Source organism: Clupea harengus, chromosome 19, assembly GCF_900700415.2.
Source record: "Clupea harengus chromosome 19, Ch_v2.0.2, whole genome shotgun sequence".
In the NCBI taxonomy this organism is placed as follows: Eukaryota; Metazoa; Chordata; class Actinopteri; order Clupeiformes; family Clupeidae; genus Clupea; species Clupea harengus.
The window spans coordinates 19,927,734-19,950,033 of record NC_045170.1 but is presented as its reverse complement, the minus strand read 5'-3'; the positions used below and the strand labels follow the sequence as shown (position 1 = coordinate 19,950,033).

The 22,300-nt window shown below is 41.7% G+C and overlaps 3 protein-coding genes across 6 annotated transcripts in view; 1 reads left to right on the top strand and 2 right to left on the bottom strand.

Annotated features, from left to right (window-relative positions):
- fam126a (family with sequence similarity 126 member A) overlaps window positions 1-3,569 on the bottom strand; it is a 30,958-nt gene extending 27,389 nt beyond the window's left edge. The window contains exon 1 of the mRNA XM_012831500.3: window positions 3,223-3,569. The gene's annotated coding sequence lies outside the window, so the exon portion shown is untranslated. The remainder of the gene's footprint in view (window positions 1-3,222) is intronic.
- Window positions 3,570-4,012: 443 nt separating this feature from the next.
- si:ch73-345f18.3 lies at window positions 4,013-9,488 on the bottom strand. Of its 4 annotated transcripts, XM_042710750.1 has the most exons (6): window positions 9,396-9,488; window positions 9,180-9,256; window positions 6,792-6,837; window positions 6,203-6,263; window positions 5,856-6,065; window positions 4,013-5,392 (listed from the first exon to the last, which is right to left on the bottom strand). In XM_042710750.1, the coding sequence occupies exons 5-6, from the start codon at window positions 5,980-5,982 to the stop codon at window positions 5,022-5,024; spliced, it is 498 nt and encodes a 165-aa protein (XP_042566684.1). In that variant the 5' UTR covers window positions 5,983-6,065; window positions 6,203-6,263; window positions 6,792-6,837; window positions 9,180-9,256; window positions 9,396-9,488; the 3' UTR covers window positions 4,013-5,021. The 4 variants fall into 4 exon arrangements, with proteins under 4 accessions (XP_042566684.1, XP_042566685.1, XP_042566683.1 ...); XM_042710751.1 differs by having other exon boundaries at window positions 6,159-6,263; window positions 9,180-9,485; XM_042710749.1 differs by having other exon boundaries at window positions 9,180-9,485.
- Window positions 9,489-12,237: 2,749 nt separating this feature from the next.
- cdca7b (cell division cycle associated 7b) lies at window positions 12,238-20,000 on the top strand. Its single transcript, XM_012831501.3, has 10 exons — window positions 12,238-12,337; window positions 12,913-13,053; window positions 13,435-13,566; window positions 13,916-14,326; window positions 14,757-14,816; window positions 15,027-15,194; window positions 17,383-17,526; window positions 18,053-18,202; window positions 18,516-18,652; window positions 19,668-20,000. Exons 1-10 carry the CDS (start codon window positions 12,287-12,289, stop codon window positions 19,687-19,689), a joined length of 1,416 nt encoding a protein of 471 aa, XP_012686955.1. The 5' UTR covers window positions 12,238-12,286; the 3' UTR covers window positions 19,690-20,000.
- Window positions 20,001-22,300: the final 2,300 nt, after the last annotated feature.

The following is a 22,300-nucleotide window of genomic DNA, read 5'->3' as shown; positions in this document are numbered from 1 at the left end:
GAGGAATGAGTGGTAGAAGAATAAAGGTAGTATTAAAGACAAGCAGAAAGTCAATGCACTGATGGCAAATGGAAGGAGAGGGATGTAGAGAGGGATGAGAGAGAGAGATAGTGACTTTAATGACCCATTTTATGAATCAGACACCTTTAAAAAAAGGCTACAACATAGTCCCACACCCAAACATGGTATGAGAGAGAGAAAGAAAGAGAGAAAGAAAGAAAGAGAGAAAGAGAGAGCAAAAGAAAAAAGCTAGCCTGATCCTGCTGAACCGGCTCCAAGCCATTAACAGTCAATAAGCCGGCAAACAAACCCACACCCTTAATAATGGTCACTCCTCGCACACGTACTGCACAAGAGGAGGCCGTACCGAGTTGACCCGCACGAGTAAGACTCCCGTCTGTGGCCTGGGGACGCTTCAATGACCTTACCTGACCCTGCAGAAACCCAGAACCCGGAACACGCCCCTCTGGGATCCCTCACCGCTACTCCTGCTGACCTCCGGCAGAGCCCGTGGGTAGAGAATGGGGAAGGGAAACCATAACAGGGACACTGCACCTGCACCTGCCACTACCTACAGCATGTGCGCAGTGGAAGAGAGGAATGAATGAGTGTGGGAAGTGTGGTGGTGGTGGTGGTGAGGGGGGGGGGGGTGATGTCAAGCTTTTCTTCTTGTTTCTATCTTTTCTGTTCAAAGATGGGAAAAGAGTAAACGGGGGCCCTTACACACTGGCCACATCTCTCAATGTATGGGGAGAAAGGGGAGGCAGAACGGCATGAGCGGAGCTCCACAGCTGGCAGAGGGTCGGATCCCTCACGACATGCCCAGCAAGAGCGCGTGCGTCTGGGCCTCTCTCCCTCCACCCCTCCCCTCCTGTCCTGTCCTGTCCTCTCTTCTACCGGCTAACACCCACACTGCCCTGCTGCGTTAGCCCTCGCAGGCCCTGGGGCAGCCCACACCTTTTACATACCTCTCTGCAATCATCTGCACTCGCCCCCTCAGTCTTTCACTCCCTCCTTCCGTCCCTCTTTCTGTTCGTCCATCTCTCTGTCTATCTCTATGTCTCTCTCGGTTAACAGCCCATCATTCCAACTATTAGACCCGGAGGTGTGGAGCAGGTGTATCTATTCGTGTGTGTGAGTGTTTGAGTAATGTGACAGAGATTGAGTTTGTGTGTGTGTGTGTGTGTAATTTCTTGTAATGATAAAAGACTGGCTAAGAATAAAAAGCACTTGCAAGACACAAAGCAAAAAAAAAATTGACCTTAAACTTCAAAGAAAGGAGACAAGTCTACATGGACAAACTCACACCAGCACAGTCTCCCTCACAGTCACTCATGACAAAGCCATGAGCATCAGAATAACCACATCCGCCTGACACACTGTAAAGAATGAGAACTGCACAGGAAAACCTATTTTTCCACATAATATGACTCCTGGGTGGAAGACGTAGGCCTGTTTGACAAAATTATGTAATCACTTCTCCCTTCACTGTGCGTGTGGATATGAGAGAGAGAGCGAAAGAGAGAGAGAAAGAGAAAGACAGAGAATGTGTCTGAGAGAGATTTGTATTATTCAGGTGGCTTTTCCTCCAAAGGATTTGCCTACCAGAGTAAAACAAAAACCTTCACTTTAGTTCTTAAAACTGTCATACTGAAAATGGCATGACAGCAATGCATACATGTCATCACAAGCTTGTCTGAGCTGCAGACACGATTATATAAAATGAAATTGGACTTTCTGAGATACGCCAATCCCCTTGATGATACCTTTCTCCAAAGACTGATCTTCCCCCAGCAAAGCAGCCTCCTGGAATCCTCTTATAGGAAGCTCAATTTCGCTCCTTCATGCAAAAAATCTGTATTTTAAAAAGCTCGCTTCGCCGGCGTCCTTGTAAGATACAGCCATTTATAGGCGGTGTGAAAGCCAACAGTGGTGTTCGTGAGTTCCTATTTCTGATGACAGCGTCCCCAATTGTGCTCTATTAACACATCGCCCTTGAGGTCCAAATTACTGTCGTATTAGTTAAAATACCAGTACACAGACCTTGTTCATGACAGCTCATCACATGTGTACTGGGCTCAATTTGAATACATCATTCTCAGCATCTGCCTCAATTGTTATAGAGAAACACATGATCTCTGTACATTTTCACCAAGCATAACTAAATAAACAACTATTCTTAATAAATATTGAAGTAACTCAGTAGCCCCATCTGTTTTGGACGTATGCCACATCACGTCAACAGAACAGCCGACTGATTTCATATCGTTTATCGCGGCACAACCTTGACGTGACCTAGCAAACGTTAAACGCAGCTGCGGAAAGTCAAACACCACCAGATTTAAAACGAGTGTATGGATCGCTAAGTTTAAACATGCGACTCGTCAATTTTACTCCGCAGTCTTGCTCGACTCAGTGGGTGGGCGTCAGATGTCAAAGTTGCCCAAGAAAGACCATAAATATACCAGAGATCGCTATTAGATCATGGTTCCATGAAGACGTGTCTAAGTACGCCTATCTGCCTTTGAGAGGAGAAGGCTGAGTAACACTTGAATAAAGCCATGTAACGTTAATACGTTAGATAGATAGCCCTCTTAAAATGTTCTACTCGGCCAGTTGCTCCCTAATGTTCTTTCAGTGGTTAGATCCTATTTCAACAACTGCAATAAAGCAAACTAACGACAGTAACGTTAATCCGTTCACTGTCACCTCCGAAACTTCAAAAAACATGATTCGCACAACAGAACAATCCAACTAACTAGCCATGAAACGTTAGCTAGGGTCACAGTTGTGTCAACTATCCTGACCAGACTGCCTGGTTAAGCCATTATTAAACTTACCTTACTGGTTAAGTAGGTAGGATAGCTAGATAAGTAACGTAATAAACAAGACGCCTTGCATACTCCTGACACGTTGTGCAGACAATTCCAGCCCGTCTGTCCAGGTCACTTTTGACACTTGACACACACTGGTAAACTTACTAATGTTATCAACCTAACTTATCTGAAATAACATTGCCAGCATCAACATATACGAGTCGATGGATATACTCAACTCATGGACATCATAACGATACCCGATTACTGCGGGACTCAATGGAATTTTAGAAAGTGAGTAACGTTGGCTAGCGTTAGCTAGTTAGCTAACGTTACTAATATACACAAAAAGCATTTGAACACACGCAGTTTCGTAAGGTCTGTTTAGAAGGTTTACAATACTTACTATCATGCTATCCCACAATCCACAGTTATTGCTGTCTGCTTTCGCTCGGACTCTCAGGAAGCTATCAGTTACTCCATATATTTCCTAAATAATTGAGCACATTCAAGTCATCCATCTCCATTACTTTCACAATTCAAGCTAACTTGAGCGTGGGCATTATGTGAGATTGGCAAAGGCCTCTCACCAATCACAAAGCAGTACATAAAGGCTCCGTCGAGTTTCTACAAATAGCAACCAATCATCTAGTATCTAGGGTGGGGTTCGATAATTTCCACGAGGAAGTTAGGTTGTCTCAGTTGAATCAATCGTCGCTCGACACAGTAGATTGTCTGTGCTCGGCACATAGACCTATTTGATTGAGCTTCAGTTAAAATGTATCAGCAATTAGAAACTTTTTTTTTAAATTCTGCCGTTCAGTTTAAATGTAATAATATTTACAGGCCTGTGCAATATTGTTCAATTTCAATCCCAGAGTTGTCTAAACAATTTAGATATTTTGAGAACAACTAGGCTATAAAGACTAAGCTACAATTTAACAAAGTTTTATTTTTAATAAAGGGACTTTATTGTTTCCAGACTTAAGTAGCCAAATTTAGCTGGCCTTAAAAATATCTTTCCAAATGTATTACTAAACTTAGCCTACATGCACTCTATTGCCTAGGCTTCTGGCTTTCCTATTTAAGGTCTTTTATTCCATTTGCTTCCTTTTTTGGTGTGTTTTGGTTCTGTAAAATGTCAACAAATACATTATGAAGGAATGTATACTTAAAAGAATGCACAGTGATAACCATTTGATCTGTTCCCTTATTTTACTTCATAAATTAAGTTAATCTGCGGTTTTACTTGCTAGAGTTGCCGTACAGTAGCCTATTGGACTATAGTCTGTGAACAAATCCAATGGCTTTCCCATTGCATACTTCAGCAAAAATAACAAAAATACAATCTGTTTACATATTACAGTATTATTACATTATAATAGTCCAATAATCTCAAAACTGACATTCATAAGGCTAAGTTCCAGAACCAAAAAAAAGTCTTGAATTACAAAAGTTGTCCCTTCAAGTATGCTTCCGCCTGCCAGTTCAGATCCTAGAAGAAATACTATACTAAGTTAGTCTTTCTAACTTACATTACGTGGTTGCAACTAATTATCTAAACCCTGGAGTGTCTGCAAAACATCTCAGTGTTGACTGTTTAAATGCTTCTCTTTCATAAACAAATGTTAAAGTGATGAATAGGGCTGTCAATGCTTCTAGGCTTTCTATGCCTCCCTGTGTGAAAAGGTGATGCCTTAAAAGGATTGTTTGCACAAGGAATGTGACGAATAATGACTGTTATAAATCAGTAGAGTTGCTCTCAGTCCTGCATATCCACAAACACATGCAAATAATGACTTTCCTACAGCAGTTCCTTTCAAGACTAACATTACTTATAATTCATTTCTCAGGCAATGGTGAGGGGGACACTGAATTACAATTCTACACAGTGGGCCCCCAAAAAGCCTAATACCTAATGCAATACATAACATGAATAAACTCTTAAATGTATTCCTTTTGATGCAGATATGGAGTGATGATATCACATCAGTGCAATGGCTTTAGCATGTTTCATACACTGCCTCTACACAGACATCAACTTCGCAACCCTGTATGCCCAAATCCTCCCTTTAGACCTGCAGTGGCTTTAAAGTTCCTTACATTTTCAAAAATATCAGAGCATATCAGAACCACAAAGAGTGCCTGTATCTAGACCTAGGCTCCTGGGGAATAGGATAGGAGAGTAGAAGGTCAGGGTGAGTATCAGGGGTTGACGCCCGACAGCAGCGCTGCTTCATTAAGGAGCTTCCCGGCCTCCTCCCTGTAGGCGGAGGACAGCTCTCTGGCTCTATGGCACTCCTGCAGGTTCTCCCTCAGGTTGTCCTCCAGCCTGCGCTGTTCCTGGTAGGCGGGGGCCACCTCCAGCACCTGATTGGCCAGCCGCTCCTCTGCCTTTGTCAGCCAGCCAATCATCTCCTGGAGCTTGGTGCCAGCGGCCACGATGGCCTTACAAGCCTGGCAGAGGCCACGGATGCGGTCCTGGCTACTGCATAGCTTGGTGGGCACCTCATCGTTTGGCACCACTGCCAGGGAGAAGTCGTAGCCTTTCATGTGGAAGGTGATTTGATGTGTGCCTGCAGAAGGACATGATGGACCAGAGTTTGTTACTACATGAGTGGACCACCAACACCTCCACAACAGAGTAATACCTTTAATTTTCATTCCATCAAAGTTGGAGTTATCAGCATGATGCAGGAACAGTTATCAGAATGATGAAGGGAGCAGCTAAAAGTTATACTGAAACTAAATGAATAGAACTTCCTGCATGTGTGTGTAAAACTATGCAGTATTCAAATGTAGCAAGCCTGTCTTTGTTACAGACTATATGTCAAAAATGTTGATGGACTGATAAATAAAAAGGAGGCAAAAACAGAAATGCCCCTCGTATTATTGTTAAAAGCTAAACAGACCAATATCTCTCTGTGGGTCCCCCATGCCAACTTATTAAATGTGTGGTATGTAAGCAGAGCCGGCAGGCCTCTTTAAATGGATGATTCATCTGCACTCAAGCATCTCACAGTGGAGAGGGGAACTCACCATGCTCTTCTTTGATTCTCTTCAAGCACTCACTCAGTCCATCGCCATGGGAACAGTGGTAGCGGTCCCTGAGTGTGCTGAGGCATTCTCTCATGGCCTCATGGTGCCCTTGCTGCAGGTTGAACATCTCGGCTACATCTTCAAAGCGCTGATCAAGTTCAGGGATGCCAACGTGCCGGGCAATAAACCTGCCACTTCTCTGGGATGCGTCTGTGATATACAAATAAGTTATCATCATCCCTCACTATATGAGAATACAACTGAAGTGGCTTATGGTTATTGAATACATATCAGCTACATAACCTTGTGAGTAGTGTGAAGATGTTTTTGTAAGTCACCACACTGACCATTATGTGCTGGACGAGACTGGCGTGCAGACTGTGGTTGCCCTTGCAAAAGAGGTTGTCTCTGAAACACATTGAGAAAGATGGATTTGGAGGTAATTCTGAGATCTGGGAGTGACACTACAGCGTTTCATAACCAGGCCTCTACGTGGAAAACTCAAAAGACACCGCAGTCGTAGACCATAATTTGTTTCAAATAATGGCACAGGCATTATCTGTTTATTCAAATAGATAACCTCGTCTCCAAATAGCATAACTAACACAGCCAGTCAACAATTGATGAAAGTAGGTTATGCATTGTTTAGACAGCCTACTGCCTTTGTCCCACTTATCTCATTTTGGAGGTTAGTCAGGCCGGTTACATAAAAAACTACCGTGAAAATGAATTTGCAAATTTGGAAACTGTAATGTGCTAGTGTCATTATGGCTCAAATGACCTCTAACGACAGCATTGTTGTTCAGTTTCTAGGTTAATGGAAATGTTTTGCCTGTGTTATGGGTACAGCCAAGACAAATATTAGAATTTAGCAATGCTAGACACAAAGGTAACGAGAGTAGACTACATGTTTGGCAGCCTAATCGCGCGACCTACCTCGTTGGAAACTTCCTCGTTCGGTTGTAGGGTGTTCTCTGAGGACCTGAAACAGCAACAAAGTACGTTCGTAAACGGCATTATGAAATATCTTGAAACTGCATCACCTCAGTCATCTCGGGAAGTAAATAGTTTATCATCTGATCTGAAACACAAGGTGACGTCAGTGTCATGGGACCTCAGGAAAAGTATACTTTGTAGCCTAGAGTGAAAGCCTGTCACACGTGCCTCAAAGAGAGTGGAACTTTGGAGAACTTTGCAAAGCGCAATATTAGCTATATCTTTCCTCCAAGACAGTCGTTTCAGATAAGATCAAGTAAAATGATGAATTTTAGAACGATCTAAATACTTCCAAATGAAACCGTGTAGGCTACCCAAGTCATATTAATGAGTAACCTAGGCTAGGTGAACTTCAGCAGGACACGCCCTTAAATTATTAGCCAAATTTAACCTATAGACATAGGACACAAATAAAACCATTATATATGTGTTTCATATATATATGAGATATTTATATTTTATTTAAAAGATTATATTTATAAAAATGTAAGAATGTCTAAAGTAGCATCATAATCATCATTACACCTAGGAGTGTCATTTTAACTGAGGGTGGCGACATTGCTTCATTTTTATATGAGGTCTTACTGAAGCTCTATGTACGAGTTCTTTCATTTCAGAATTTCCATCACATTTCTCTGTGAAAAAAATAAGCAGCAAGGATGGATGGTGTCCTTGAATCAAGCCAAACAGAAGTCAATAATAACAGGAGATAAAATGCATGAACATAAATTCATCAGCAACATTTCATGGTCATGTATTCATTAGTAAAGAGTGCAAGCCATTGTAGTGACCGGCAAGGAATACTCATCATAACCGAGCCAAGTCTTTCTGCCAAGCAAGCCGACATTTCAAGAACCAAATTACAATGATAGCTTTTTATCTAGCCTATATATTTATCACCAGTTGTGCCCGAGACAAGTCTGCCGAGCAGCAGTGCTCAACTGAACTACATCACGACACTGGGTTTAGGCCGTTCTGAGCTTGCACATCAATGATTTATGTAGCATTGGTACTTTTGACAAGTATACAACTACTATAACAAAGTGTCAAAAAATATCTGCTCAGTGTAAATGACCACACATATCATATTATGAGCAGGTTGGGAAAGGAGTGCAGAAAGTGGCTTCCCTTGCCGAAGAGGCTGACTCTGAAATATGCAATAGATCATAACATAAACGACAGGACTGCTTCACTGTACAGGCAGCCAACACTTGTTGGGATCAGCATACAGAAGCAAATCTGGCAGGTCCAAGATGGATGCACATCTTTATTGAGATTATGATGCTGCTCTTTTCCTTGCAGTGTTACATGTTTTATCTACAGCATTTTTATATCTTCATTATCTTTTCCACAAGCAGCCTGAAAGTGCCGAAACTTAGGTTTAATGAGTTACAAGCCTAAAGCTTGCAGTTAAGTCAAGCGCCTGTAGAGATATCAAATCACAGATACTGTATATTCCATATGTTCTCTGAGTAGTCAAAATGAAAGCTTTACAGTAAAAGCATAGAAACATTTAAATTGAATAAAACATTTCACACTTTCAGTGGTATATTCTAAATATTGCCCCAAAAGGACCTGCTTCGGTTCGATAGGCCTATAACAAATACAACCTTTTTTTTTAAATCAAATGTTTTCAGTTAATAAAGATGAAATCTTTCAACTCTAGATGGCGACATTGACTCATAATTAGACGAAGACTCTACAGCACTGAAGAATGTGCAGCCCCTCTTAATAATCGGTCAGACTTCAAGATATTCCTTCCCAATTTACATGTATCAGATATGCTATTAAACATAATTAGGCCCAATTAGGAAAAGGCAGATGGAGTCGCCAATATTGCCTTTGGCCTATCCTACAAAAAACAAAAGTGAGAACCCTTGCAAGTAGGCTAACTTGTTTAAATCAATGTTTAGTCATATGGCGGTGGTTCCTTAGCGAGTTCTTGGCTCAATTTAATCTATCAATTTAATCTATGCACCCTCGAGGCCTTGGAATGGTGAGACAAGCCAGTGTCGTGTTGTGATCGAGGTAATTGCGTGGTTGGGAATTCCGGAGAAGTGCCTAATTTCTTGCACCTGTGTTCGTCTCGGTCTATGGATATCACCAAAACAGACTTAGAATCTAGTAACAAAGCAATATAACATTATCAGCTGTCATGCAGATATCCATCTGGCTTGGCTGAGCTAGTGTCTTGTATGGCCAAACGCAGTTCGACATATTTCATGTATGTTACCTATATTCTTGATTTAAGGCCACTTAAGGCCTACATATATGCGTTGCTTTGTCATCGTGGGGTAACCAAGCAGGCATAACTTTTAGTCTACTCACTGACTTCTCGTGATGCTCCCAGAATGCAGCTGAGGCTTGGTTACTGGCACTCACGACACTGGGGCTACTGCCAGATCCTGTAAGAAGAGGTTATTTCTAGAGTGCATTTAGTGAGTGCATTGCTTCTAAAACAGATGACATAAAAGATGGCAAAACAAAGCTTAAACAGCTGCTTGTAATTTTCGTTAAACTGCACGCGCATTGTGACAGCGCTACCTGCTGTGAGGCATGTTGCGTTGCGCGGGCGGCGCGCGAAGGATGTGCGGCTGCGGGCGCTGTTATTTCCTCTCCTCCCGCGCAGATCATGCAGTGCTACCGTATCATTTCGCTGTCATCGAACGAGTCGTTAGCTCTGCGCGTTAATGAAGGCTGTGAGACCGGCTGCGAATAAAGAATCACTGACGGAGGGGAAGAGCGCTGTTTTCCCGCGGAGGACAATCCGCTGCCTTGCACTTGCAGGTGTTTGCGCTGACAATGCTGGAAAAGCGGTCTGGTAGGTGCCAATTGAGCAGAAAATGAAAGAGCGACAAAAGACAGCCATTATTTGTGGGCGAAAGATACTCGTCTAGAGCAATCATGCGTCGTTAAAGCTTTGTGGAACTCTCAGCTGTCACTGACTAACTTCGCAAGCTCACACATGGCGAGGGAAAGATGCCTGTGGCTCAGAGATGGTGGCAGATGTTGACGTGCCCTGCCGCATAGCCTGCTATAATATGATACAGAGGTTCTTAAACCTCTCTGATTAAGCATGAAGTTGGATTAGATGAATGAATAAAGAAATAAATTGTATTTGGCACCACATTGATTTAATCCATTAATACATTTTAATTTATGGTTTATTCTGCATCTGCACCTGTGAAAATGAAATTTGGTCATGGTCTACACCATTGTCATGGTGCAAAGTCTTGCTTTGTGTATTAACTCGACCATTTCAAAGAAGCAGTGTAATTTATTCCTAATTCCTATATTTTGTCTGTAACAAAAATATATCTAGATCTACAAACTAATGGTATTCTTAAGAAAAAGTGATAAAGAAGTAAACAAATAAACCAATACTGTACATGCCTTTAGTTTGTGTGTAGGCTTTACCTCCAATTTTTGTAAAAGGTCATATCCTTTTGGTGGCTTGCTGGAGTTTTGTAGCACTGATTACATATTGCAAAATTGAAAGAATACAAAGAACACAGCTAGGAATTATATAAGTACTTCTCCATTGAAGCTTTGTTTTCTAGTCTTTTCTAGTTAGATTAGTGAAGTGGACACACACACACACACAAATAAGATGCTATGGCTGAAAATGTAAAGTAAATGTTCAAAAGGCACACATGCTCTGCATTTTGACACATTTTGCAGTGGACCACAAAGTTAGTAGAATTAGGTAAACCAATGAAATGGAATTGACTGTGTCCTTCTATGCACAGCAGTTTCATACCAGACTCCCTTTTTGCTCACAGGGAATTGTATCCCACCACTGGCTTTGACATGACCACTGTGTCCCCATGCAGCAACAGCATGATTGTCACGAATTTGGAATGATAACAGGGCTTACACTCACATATTTCCTGTAAGACACATACAACCAGCCACGATCCAATACAAATGCTGCAATGTCTTGGCATAAGATGGAGTGGAAGGACCAAAATGTTTGTGAGATAGTTTGTCATCGATAGGAAATAAAAACACAGAATGTCCATGTGAGAAAGGCCATCGCCAAAGGTCTGAGAGCTGGAAATACACACACACACACACACACACACACACACACACACAAACACACATATGGGAATAATTGGCCTCGCAGGATTTCAAACCTCATTTGCTCTCATCGCTAGTTCAACCTACAGAAGACAACATACATTTACATTCACATTTACAGGTAGTCATTTAGCAGAGGCTTTCATCCAAAAGGACGTACAAGGGAGAGAACAATCAAGCGACGAGCAATAAAAACTATTTTACATAAGAAATAGAAAAAAGTGCAGGAATGTAACTACTGTAAGTTCAAGTTAAGTACTAGTAGAAGTGCAAGTTAGGAAGGGAGGTGCTCTCTGAAGAGTTGGGTCTTCAAGATCTTCTTAAGGGGGATGCCCCTGCTCTGGTAGTCTTAGGAAGCTCGTTCCACAAACTACTTAAAGTAAGGCGCAGTTTTCCGTCCTGGCGAGAGATTGCTGATATTTGAGCTCAACATCCAGTCAAATTACACCTCCATTCTGTGCTCCTGAAGCAACATGTTGGTTAGCTGGAATATTGTATGACCCATTTTGAGCCACTGTTCTTTTCCCATTTACAGAGCCCGAACTGTGCATGAACACCTTTTTGTTGGCTTTTAAAATGTGTCTTCAACCTGTGTCTGTAGGCTTAAATCTGCTGTAGGTTCCTGACACATACACCTACCCTCAGACAGCAAACACAAAAGTAGCCTAGTACTTGCATAATTGTAGTAGCTAGTACTTGACAGACATTATAACTCTTGCAAAGGTTCGCATCAGCATTTGAGATGTTGAGGAAATAGCTATGGATCATAAATATAAACTGTAATTGGTTTAGGTAAAGGAACTGCACAACTAATAAATGCCAGTTCATTCTTTGACTGTGGTGGGCCTTCTATACACGGCAGCGGTACTGCCGCTGTATCACACACGCGTAGACAAACAATAATATTCATGAGGTAAAAAAAAAACCTCGGCCCTAGATACACCCATGATTCATTGTCTACTCTACTCTACTGTATGCACTCTCAACCCCAGCTTTATGCCGGTAACCTGACCCCCTCAGCACGGCAGAAGTTTTCGCGCGAAACTCTGAGAGGCCCAACTTGGACTGTACCATTTACACATAGCTAAGCAGAAGGGGGCGTTTGCTTTTAAAGTAAATGAGGTAAAACGTAACTCTACTTTTAAAACGAACATTTTCGAAGTATTTCAATTTGGTCAGGTATTATGTATAATGTATTAAATCCACGAATGAAGAAATTAGGATTGAATTGTCATTGCTGGGTTGTGTAAATCACAAATCTCACCCCTATGTGTCGATAGAGGTCCGTATGCCCGTGTTGTTTTTTAAACCATTCATTCTTTGTGAGGTAGAAGTTCACTGCATGCTTAAACATGGGCAGAAGGAACCATCCTAAAAAGCGAAAAATGACCAAAACCACAAAGGTAAGTAGGGCCCTACTGAAAGACGGGTTTGTTTTACATGATGATAGTTAGTTCGATAGATTCCTAGTTTGACCCTACGCTGTCCTCAGTGACTTGTTCATGCTTCTCTTGATGAAGACTTCAGTCGCAGATCATGGAACACAATGTAAAGTAGCCTAGCTACTTTGCACCCCTCGATTTGACAACAACTTTACATGACCACTAGCTGACCCCAGTCAACTGTTCTGTAAAATGTGAACAAATATTAAAAGCCTGTGTTTCTGTGTACCATTGCCAACTTAATGTGATTCTCTTGATAAAGACTTCAGTCGCAGATCATGGAACACAATGTAAAGTAGCCCCGCTACTTTGCACCCCTTGATTTGACAACAACTTTACATAACCACTAGCTGACACCAGTTGTGAACAAATATTAAAAGCCTGTGTTTCTGTGTACCATTGCCAACTTAATGTGATTCTCGATGTGTTCATGGTCGAAGCAGAACAACAGTGAATATGGCCACATTTCTATAACTCCTTACTCTGATCTTAATTTAAGTCATGTAAAAACAGCAATGCTTCACTCTTGCCCGTAGCCTTCTCAGAGGGCTGCTGTGGTGGACATATTTGAGGGTCCAAGCGAGGATGAGGATTTCAAGGGGTTTAAGACTGAGCCCCTCATGGACCTTTCAGAGGACAGTCGGGATAGCCTGCATTCTGTGGATTCCGGGAAGGCTGTAAGTAGTACCCTTATAACCTGAGGTGATGCTGATGTACTGGTGATGTACTGGTACCACACAAAGGTTTTATTAACCCGCAGCTGCGTTTAAGTGTGTATCATGAAGTAGGCATGAATTTTTCAGTTGGGCGGGAAGTGTAATGTGAACCACAGAGTGTAGCACTCAGGACAGGAAGCTGGAATGTAATGGATTTTCTTCAATATAATGTTCAACAGGAGAATGGATTACTTATACAGTTAACTTTTATTGAGTCTGATTAAAGTTACTTCACTTGGGTGCGGTGCCATTATTGTCAGGTAAATGTTTTACTATTCTTTCATTTTGACATTCACATTCACATTTGACATTCATTCCCATACAATCCAATCCTGTTTGTAGGATCTGTGCTTCCATTCTAAGTACATCACAGACGAACTTGTTCACATCTTCATGGACACAGACAGCGAGGAGGAGTTCAAGGGGTTTGCTGCTGATGACAGCTCTCCGCACAGGGCGCAGAAGAGGGCAAAAGTATGAGAAACACAGTGGCATTCTACAGTAATTCATTCAGCTGGATTCAATGCATTTGGATGTAGGATGTGTGTGCGTGTGTATATGTATGTATGTGTGTGTGTGGTGTGTGTGGTGTGTGGTGTGTGTGTGTGTATGTATATATAAGATTTATATTTAGCTTTATATTTAGCTTCATATTTAGCTTTGTGGAAGTCATCTTATCTTTGAACTTTAGTTGATTTAATTGTAGTTTTTGGCCATTGCAATTTAGTACAAGACTGTCACTATATGGAGTAAGTACAAGTTGTATCAAGACTGTATCGACTAGATTACAGGTTCTGAAATATTTGTGTTGTCTGTTGAGCAGTCAGTGGATTCTGAAGAGGACAGCGATGAGGACACGGGCTTCTATTCCGAGGGGGAGGGGCCTGTGCCACCCAGGAGGCAGAGCTCTGGGCTGTGTGTGGCCTTCCGTTTCCCCGTCAAGAAGAGCTCCGCTCTGAAAACACAGACGGCCACGGCCGAGCCGAAAAACGGTAAACCTGCCGCACAGAAGAGCAGAGGTGTTGGAGAACAGAGGCGGCCGAGGGGTGTGGCACAACTGCCCACTAGACCACGGAGGGGCGTGGTAACCGCAGGGAGGCGTGGCAAAGATCTGTCAGAAGAAGAAGAAGAGGAGGAGGAGAAGGAGGTGTCTGAAGAAGAGGACGAGCCGTCTGAAGATCAGACCCAAGCCCTCAGCAAGCGGGCCAGGAATATCCAAGAGAACAAAGCCATGGTGAGGAAGATGGTTATTGTAAACACTCTGTCAGGAATAGAGTTATCGGGTCAGATTAGTGAGCACTGCTGAGTGAAAGTTGGGCCCTGTAAGTAGTGAATGGGGTTGGTGATGGAAGGACTAGAGAGTTTACAGAGAAATGTTAAACATTTGCAAAAGAATCAAATTAGTTCTTCCCCTGAAATTCTTGAAAGCACCTCATGAAAGATACTGAACTGAGGTGTAATTAGATACGGCACGGTCCCTGTAATCTGCAAGTATGTACATGTGAACAATACATTCTTCATGCTCATGTAAGAAGTGGCTGCAGATAGCCAACAATGGGATTGGATTGACGAAGGAGAATGAAAAATGTGGTAGTGGAACCGCATGTGATCTTTGCCTTATTTATCCATCATTATTTTCTGTTTTTGTGTTCTCTGTCTTTTAGCTCGCAAAACTCTTTGCCGACCTGAATGCCATGGAACAGATTTCCCCACTGACCACCCCAGTAAGTTTTCATCAGTCACCATCACATCGCTCCTTTGACCATAGGTCCTAATGTGAGAGTTTTCCTGCAGTGAGTGTGGATCACATTGTGTGTCAGAGAACTGAGATTGCCCACCTCATCAATATGTGGACCATGTTTGCGGTTTGTGTGTGTGTATTTGAACAGACCTGTTTGATCTCTTGAATTAATAACTGTGTGTGTGTGTGCCAGAAAAAGAAGAAATCGTCCCAGAGGAAATCAGTGTCTGAGGCCCAGAGTGAGAGACGGAACCCCTCACGTAAGGCCCGTCCTCGTGATCACTTTGGCATCGAGGAGGTCATCCCCAAACTAGTCAAGCAGTTCACACTCAACAAGGCGGACCTGCGCAAGCTGGTGGAGGTGAGAAATGCATAAATGAACACGCGCGCGCAAACAAACGCACACCCAGACAGAAACACAGACATACACTACCATTCAAAAGTTTGGAAGCATAGAGAAACAATAACATGTGTACTCTCGACATTGTTGATGTTGTAAAGGTTTATTTCAGCAGATTTACAGAGACATTAATACCCATTTTTGGGCACGTTATGTTGACTAATCCTAAATTATCATGTTCAGAAGGCTGATTCATCTTTAAAAAAATCCTTTAGTGATTATTAGGGCTGTCAATAAATAAAAAAAAATAACTAATTAATCTCACATTCTGAAATTCATTAATCTAGATTAATCGCGATTAAACACAAAACTACACACTGAGCTGCTGGCTCGAGGAGCTGAATTTTTCGTGCTCTCTCGCCGTCATACAAGGAATGTATGCGAGACACAATGGTGCCCCTCGACGGTAAATCGTAAAAATTGTCCCCTGAAGCAATTCGAATCACCTCAGTCAGCCCACCGTCCTCAACTATGTTGAAGTCGTGGAGTGGGGGTTGGCGACCATCTAACCTGGGACTGCTTTCTGTTGGGTGCTTTGCATTAAGGTGATAACTTAAAGACTAGCTGCTTCTGTGATAGCTAAATTCAGCATGACAAATGCTACATACAACTTTAGTTTTGTCGATTGTTCCGTCATTTTGCCTCTTAAACAGAAACTTTCCGCACAACAATCCCTCAGCTCTCTCCATCTTCAACTACCGTCTCGGTCTCTCCTATCTAACTGACTGCAGGCACGCGGTGGTTTCGTGTCAGGGGTCAACACACACCGGAAGTAAACAAAGTTGCGTTAACTGCGTTAAAATATTTTATGGCATTAATCTTGGCCACAATAATCTCATAGATTAACGCGTTAACTTTGACAGCCCTAGTAATTATGCTTGTGGGGCTGAAGACTGTTGTACTGTTTAAGGAAGCAATACAACCGTCTATCAGGTGCATCAGTACTTGTGGATTTGATTATGGTCTAAAAATTGTCAGAATGAAAGTGTTTTATTCCGAAGTCTGTTATTGTTTTTTAAGAAATGAAGGTTATGCCATGCAAGGTATTGGCAACAAACGGATGAGATCATACAAACGTGTGCACCACATCCTTCACAGAACAGTACACGCCGCCTCCGCCTCTAACCACGACACAAAGACAAGCGGGAGGCCCCGGTGCACAACTCTGCAGGTAGATAAGAACATCAGAATCTCTAGTTTGAGAAACAGATGTCTTATATAGCCTCAGCTGGCAGCTTTATTAAATAGTAACAGTAAAACGCCAGTGTCATGGTCAGCAGAGAAGAGGCTCCGGAATGCTGGCTTTCTAGGCAGAGCTTCGAAGAAAAAGCCATATTGAAGAATGGCCTGATGACAGGAAAAGACTAAAATGGCCCAAAGGAAACGGATACACGATTGGAAGATGATTGAAATATGGGGTGTTTGGATCACAGAGCAGAAACTTTGTGAGGTGCAGACCAAATGAAATGATGGCGGAGTACTTGACACTACGGCGGTAGGCACGGTACAGGAAATGAGATGGTCTCGGTGGTGCTTTGGTTCTGGGAAAGTATGTAATTTGCACAGAGTAAAGCTTTAAAAAATCTTTAAAAAGGAAGGCTATTACATCATTATACCATAACTCCATCGTCATGCCATACCTTGTGAACGGTGCTTGACTGGAGACAATCTTATTCTACAACAACAAGACTTAAAGCATTGCTCCAAAGAATGTAAGATCGAATTATGGTAAGAAGCAATCCAGCTGTAATGCTTTAAAGTGTATAATTGCTGCAAATCGAGGATTCTCTGATGAAAGCGAGTTTTTAAGCACAAAATGAATTCAAGTAGAAATCATTATTTCTACTTTGTCAATGCCTTGAGTATGTTTTCGATTCGTTTGGCACCTTATTTGAGGGATAAAAATATGGGTTTTCGTGGAATACGTGCAATGTTCTGGGTGATTCCAAACCTTTGAATGATAGTGCACACTCGTGTTGAGCTGAAAGTGATTAACACAATAATACATATAGCTCTTGTCATCCAACACATCCATCAAGGGCCAGATTTCCTTCTGCCATACAAAGATGTAATTTTAATAAACTATCCCTACTTAAACAGACTTACACTACCTCTGATCTCTGACAATCATTTTCCACTTCTTGTGAAGGTGGACGCGAGAGGTCGCGAGAGGTCGTCCAAAAAGAGACGCTCCAAGATGAACCGCTCCTACCTGCCTGTGGAGGACATCACCCAGGACGACCTGGACAACGTGGCCGACCGCGCTAGTGACAAGATCCTCGACAAAGAAAACGTACGGCTCTACCCCTCAATTCATAGTCCGACATAGCTCCTTCATAGTCACATTCGCTTTTCATAGTGATTCATTTTAGCAGTATCCTTAAGAACACACACTGAACACTAAGAATGATGGGAGATGTATGCTGGTTATATATCCACTTTTAAACCTTGAGCTCAAAAGATTTGAGTAATTATGATGTGTAATGTGTATATATATATATATAAGAAAAATCTAAGATTTAAGGATTTAGAGTCATAGAGTAAAAATCATACTTTATCAGCAAAGTGAAGCTTTGCCAGTAAATCAATTATTATTATTTTAAATTATTATTGTAAGCTTGTATTCTTAATGTGGTTATTACTTTGCCTGGTTCAGCTCAGCACATAGGTCCCAGCTGAGAGGGAAGTGAAACAATGATTTTAGTAGTGGTGGCTGTGGAAGTGAGAGTAGTAGTAGTAGTGGTGGTAGAACTAACTGGTGAACTGTTGTAAATTGTCGTGAAGTTGAGCAGCATTTTTGTTGCCAATGCCTCTTATAGGGCAGCACGTGTCACCAGTGCAGACAGAAGACGCTGGACACCAAGACTGTGTGCAGGAGCCCCGACTGCGTTGGGGTCAAAGGGCAGTTCTGTGGGCCCTGTTTGAGGAACCGATATGGGGAAGATGTCCGCACAGCACTTCTGGATCCTGTAAGCGCACCTTTTCTTGGTTGTGTGTGTGTGTGTGTGTGTGTGTGTGTGTGAGGGAGATTAGTGCAGTTTCTTGTGTGTATATGTTTCCATATGTGTAAAATCATAAAACTGATTAATCGTGTCTGAAAATAACCTTTTAGTAATGACAATAATTAAGATAAATGAATGATGATTATTTGTACTAAAAAAAGATGTTTCTTTTTTTACTACTACTTGTATTACTTTTTTATTTTTGATACAGAAAACAATTGAGATATCATAAAGATTTATAAGACGGTCTGTAAATGACAAACCCCTGTGTCCCTATCAGTCGTGGGAGTGCCCTCTCTGTCGGGGCATGTGTAACTGCAGCCTGTGCCGAAAGCGTGACGGGCGCTGTGCCACCGGTGCCCTCACCAGCATGGCCAAACACTACGGCCACAGCAGCGTCAAGGAGTACCTGGAGAGGTATGTATGATGTACTGAACTTTAACATTAACTTAAACGGGCTCCCTGCGATTATCATGTTCAGCGAATTCCTCCTCACGGTCCTCTAGCTGTCCATTCAGTGTGAGCATTCAAATAAATTCAGGTGTTCGTACACAGTTCCGGCTCTGTAAATGGAAAACAAACATAGTGTCTCGGTCCAAGCATAAACAATTCCAGCTAATCAACACGTCGCTTCAGGAGGACTGAATGGAGGGTGTCCTTTGATTTGCTGTTGAGCTCAAATATCAACGGCCTTTCGCCAGAATTGAGGACAATGCCTTTAACGTTAACTCAAGCAACCTAGGGTTACCTGTCTAGAGTTACTTACACAGCTGTGTCAGGGAGTACCTAGAGAGGTGCGTAGGAACTTAATCTATCTGAGGTTGCCTGGGGGGGCTTATTTATTTTTAGTTTATTTATTGAAGTTTCTTAAGGATGAAGAAAATTTAAGATGGCGTGTGTTTAATGACAGTGGCCAGTTTAGGACTCCTTCCAAGCTCCTGCACCTATTAGGATTTTTAAAACACCGTTTTTTACAGTCTGTAGTGATTGACGTGAGCGCAGCACAGACCTGAAAGAACAATGAAGTGGACACCGGTCAGCCGTACCAGTATTGATGATTATCGTATGTGACGAGAGACTACCAAAACCATTGCAAAAACGGTTCAGTCACAGGCTTTAAATTTAAAACAACTACAATCAAAATTAAAGCCGAGAAATTGGCAATAATGGTTCTTGCCGTTAATTGTCACCCAAATAATTGTCTATCTCTTATGCTCTAGCGTGTTTTTAGGAAATATCAAGTGAATTAGTGAGTCATTCTTGGGATAAGCAGACATTGAGGTTGTGCAGATAATGGCAAAATGCTAATTTGTGGTCAAACCCCTTTAATGATTGCAAACTCCTTTTAATGGTGTCTGGCTTCATAAGCCTTAATGATGTGTAGAATCTAAATGTGAAGTGTAACAGCTGTCTTTTCAACCCCTTTCCTCAGCCTCCAGAAGATGCTGTCATGAAAGCACTTTTCACCTGCAGAGGGCGCTCTTCCCCTAGGACAACAAGATGAGGGCCACTCTCCCTTCTCCCTCACAAAGCCAGTCAACACACAACACAACAGATTTTAGCTGTGAGCCAGAAATGTTTTTAAAAGTTTTAAACTGGAGTTGAAACATTTAATTCTTCTCTCCATTCTTTCCGTTTTTAATTGCAGACACTGGAATATAATTCCATTAGATTTTAAACAATAGAATTTTTTTTAGCACAGAAGCACAATTGCATACTTATTTTCGTATTTGATGTTTGGGAGTAACAAATGGCAATATATGTCTACAGCATGTTCTTTGTTTGTTCGTTCGTCTTTTGATGTTCACTTGTTTTTACCCCCAACATGTGTGGTGGTTTTCTCCGTTTCTGGAAGTCTTTATTGTTAATAAAGATGAGGCAAATGCTCAGTCCTTTCCTTTTCATCCTGGGTAGATTCTTTTTATTTTTAGTAGTATTTTATGTCTAGCTTAAACTACTTATTTTAGAAGAGTGAGAATTTAGATATAGTTTAGAATTGATTAGCGTTATTAATTCTAATTATATCCAGGTCATTTTCCTTTTAATTGTAGGTCATAGTATTTCAGAGTATAGCTTATTGGAGCGTGCCAAGGATCTATAGCCCCCCCCCCCCCCCCCCCCTAATTACACTCATTACAATTCTACAAAATCCTATTGTTCTGGATGGAGCGGTGACAACCAAGTATAATTTCCCAACCTTGTGCATCAAACGTATCTTTCCGTGCCGAAAAGTGAAGGAGTACACAATAAACTCCAGTGGATGGCGCTATAGGTAAGGTGAAGTGTCATATAAGCTGTCATATTGCTGAGAAGAATACTTATTTTAAGTTCTCAGACCTATCAAAGTGTCTTAAGCTACCGCTTACAGTTACTGCTAAGGAAGTTGCACCTGAACACATCCTTGTTAATTAAATTACGTCAATCTTCATGATTGTCATACAGGTAAAAGCATGTGGACTATTTTAACGCTTCATATTGTTTTCACAAACCCAATGTGTCATGTATGTTGAAGTTAGAGAGTGTGTTTTTCTGCATTCCACACTCCACGGATGAGCGATAAGGTGGCTAGGGTTCGATGCTCTCACCACTGGGGCCCAGGTGCTGCACTCCCAATCACTCTTATCTGGGTCAAAGCCCATTCCCTTTGAGTTTTAGACCACAAGCTATGTTCATGTCTATGAGAGACACACTAAATTTTGCCTCCCCCTCCCAACTGTAATTCTCCACTGAAACATGAATCAGTCAATAAAAAAAGTGTGTGAGACCTCTGCCCTGGGTCTCAGTTCTGGAAAAGGAGCTGACCCCTCTGGTGAGATAACTACCAGAGAAATCCTTTGCTTTTGTGTGCTCCAGTCTTCTGTGAGGTAGATGGTAGATGGTAAAAGAGAATGTCTATGACATGAACATTTTTGTTTCTCTTTAGTTGCTAAATCTTTTGTAGCTTTGTAATTTGTCTCAAAAATGTCAATTTGCAAAAATAGTCACAAATCATCCTCATATATCATAATAACATTTTTCTCTGCTTCATGAAGTTTTATTTATATACTTTAAAAAAATTGCAACAGAATAAAATAGAAATAATTTATTCAGGCAACAGAGTTATTTGGTATTGTATCACTATTTAAACCAAAATGGTTATAGCACACTCCTGTTACTGTTGCTATTACTTCAGTGACTTCAAAGACTTCTGACTCTTAAGTTAATTTGATCATGAATGATAAAGGACACTGTGCATATGTAGGGTTTTAAACATTAATCTATAACAAAAAAGAGGAAATACAAATTACAGAGTTTAGAACAGCATTGGTCATCAGTCAACCTTTTTCCACCCCTACCTTCAGTAAAATTCTTGCTATTGTGGCTGCCTGTGTCATATTCTCTTGTGTTAACATAAAAACCCTTCAGCTTCTGCAGAGAGAGGGAAGTACATGCACAAGTGTAGGCACTTGACAACTTTTGGTTCAGTTAAAAGACCATTCATTTCCCAGGCCCTTCAAGGCTCTTATTATGCTTGACCGCCAAATGACATCTGGAAGGCAACGCCTCAGTCAAGCCTGAGTCCAGGCAGTCTATCTGTCTAATTAAGCAACCAACTAACCCTCCTGACCTAACGTGTGGCTAGCTGACCATTTTAATTGTAACATTTCAGCTAATGAAAATGCAGTCAAAGAACACTGTGTTTGTCCAGACACAAGATTGTTTTTTTTTTCTTTTTGACAGATTACTGAAAGAGCCGCACCTTTTTCGACTCAACTGTTAATTTGAAAACACAATATTTACTGAGACACAATGGCACCTCTCAGTCACCTGCACTTCCAGCTGATGAGTAGCCTTACCTGCGGTGACCTCTTCAGTCACGGACCCTCAGGGTGTGTGTGTGTGTGTGTGTGAGAGAGAGAGAGCTCTGTAACAATCTGGCCTCTGGCTGTAAGCCTTCAAAGACATCGCATAGCCCTTGAACATTCAAGAATTTTTGAACTGTGACTGACCTCTTGGCAAACTTCCTGTGACCTGCATCTGACACCTTGGGTGTCTCTGGTGTTGTCTGGTCTGTCTTGCTCTCCT

Bases quoted from the DNA above. Each gene is read 5' to 3' on its own strand.
- si:ch73-345f18.3 (XM_042710748.1), bottom strand. From the start codon at position 6,872: ATGCCGTTTACGAACGTACTTTGTTGCTGTTTCAGGTCCTCAGAGAAC. The intron at 6,264-6,791 runs GTAGGTCGCGCG...AATGTGTTTCAG, and splicing joins ACGAGGAAGTTTCCAACGAG to AGACAACCTCTTTTGCAAGG. The intron at 6,066-6,202 runs GTCAGTGTGGTG...TGTATATCACAG, and splicing joins GTCTCGTCCAGCACATAATG to ACGCATCCCAGAGAAGTGGC.
- cdca7b (XM_012831501.3), top strand. From the start codon at position 12,287: ATGGGCAGAAGGAACCATCCTAAAAAGCGAAAAATGACCAAAACCACA. The intron at 17,527-18,052 runs GTACGGCTCTAC...TGCCTCTTATAG, and splicing joins AGATCCTCGACAAAGAAAAC to GGCAGCACGTGTCACCAGTG. The intron at 18,653-19,667 runs GTATGTATGATG...CCCTTTCCTCAG, and splicing joins GTCAAGGAGTACCTGGAGAG to CCTCCAGAAGATGCTGTCAT.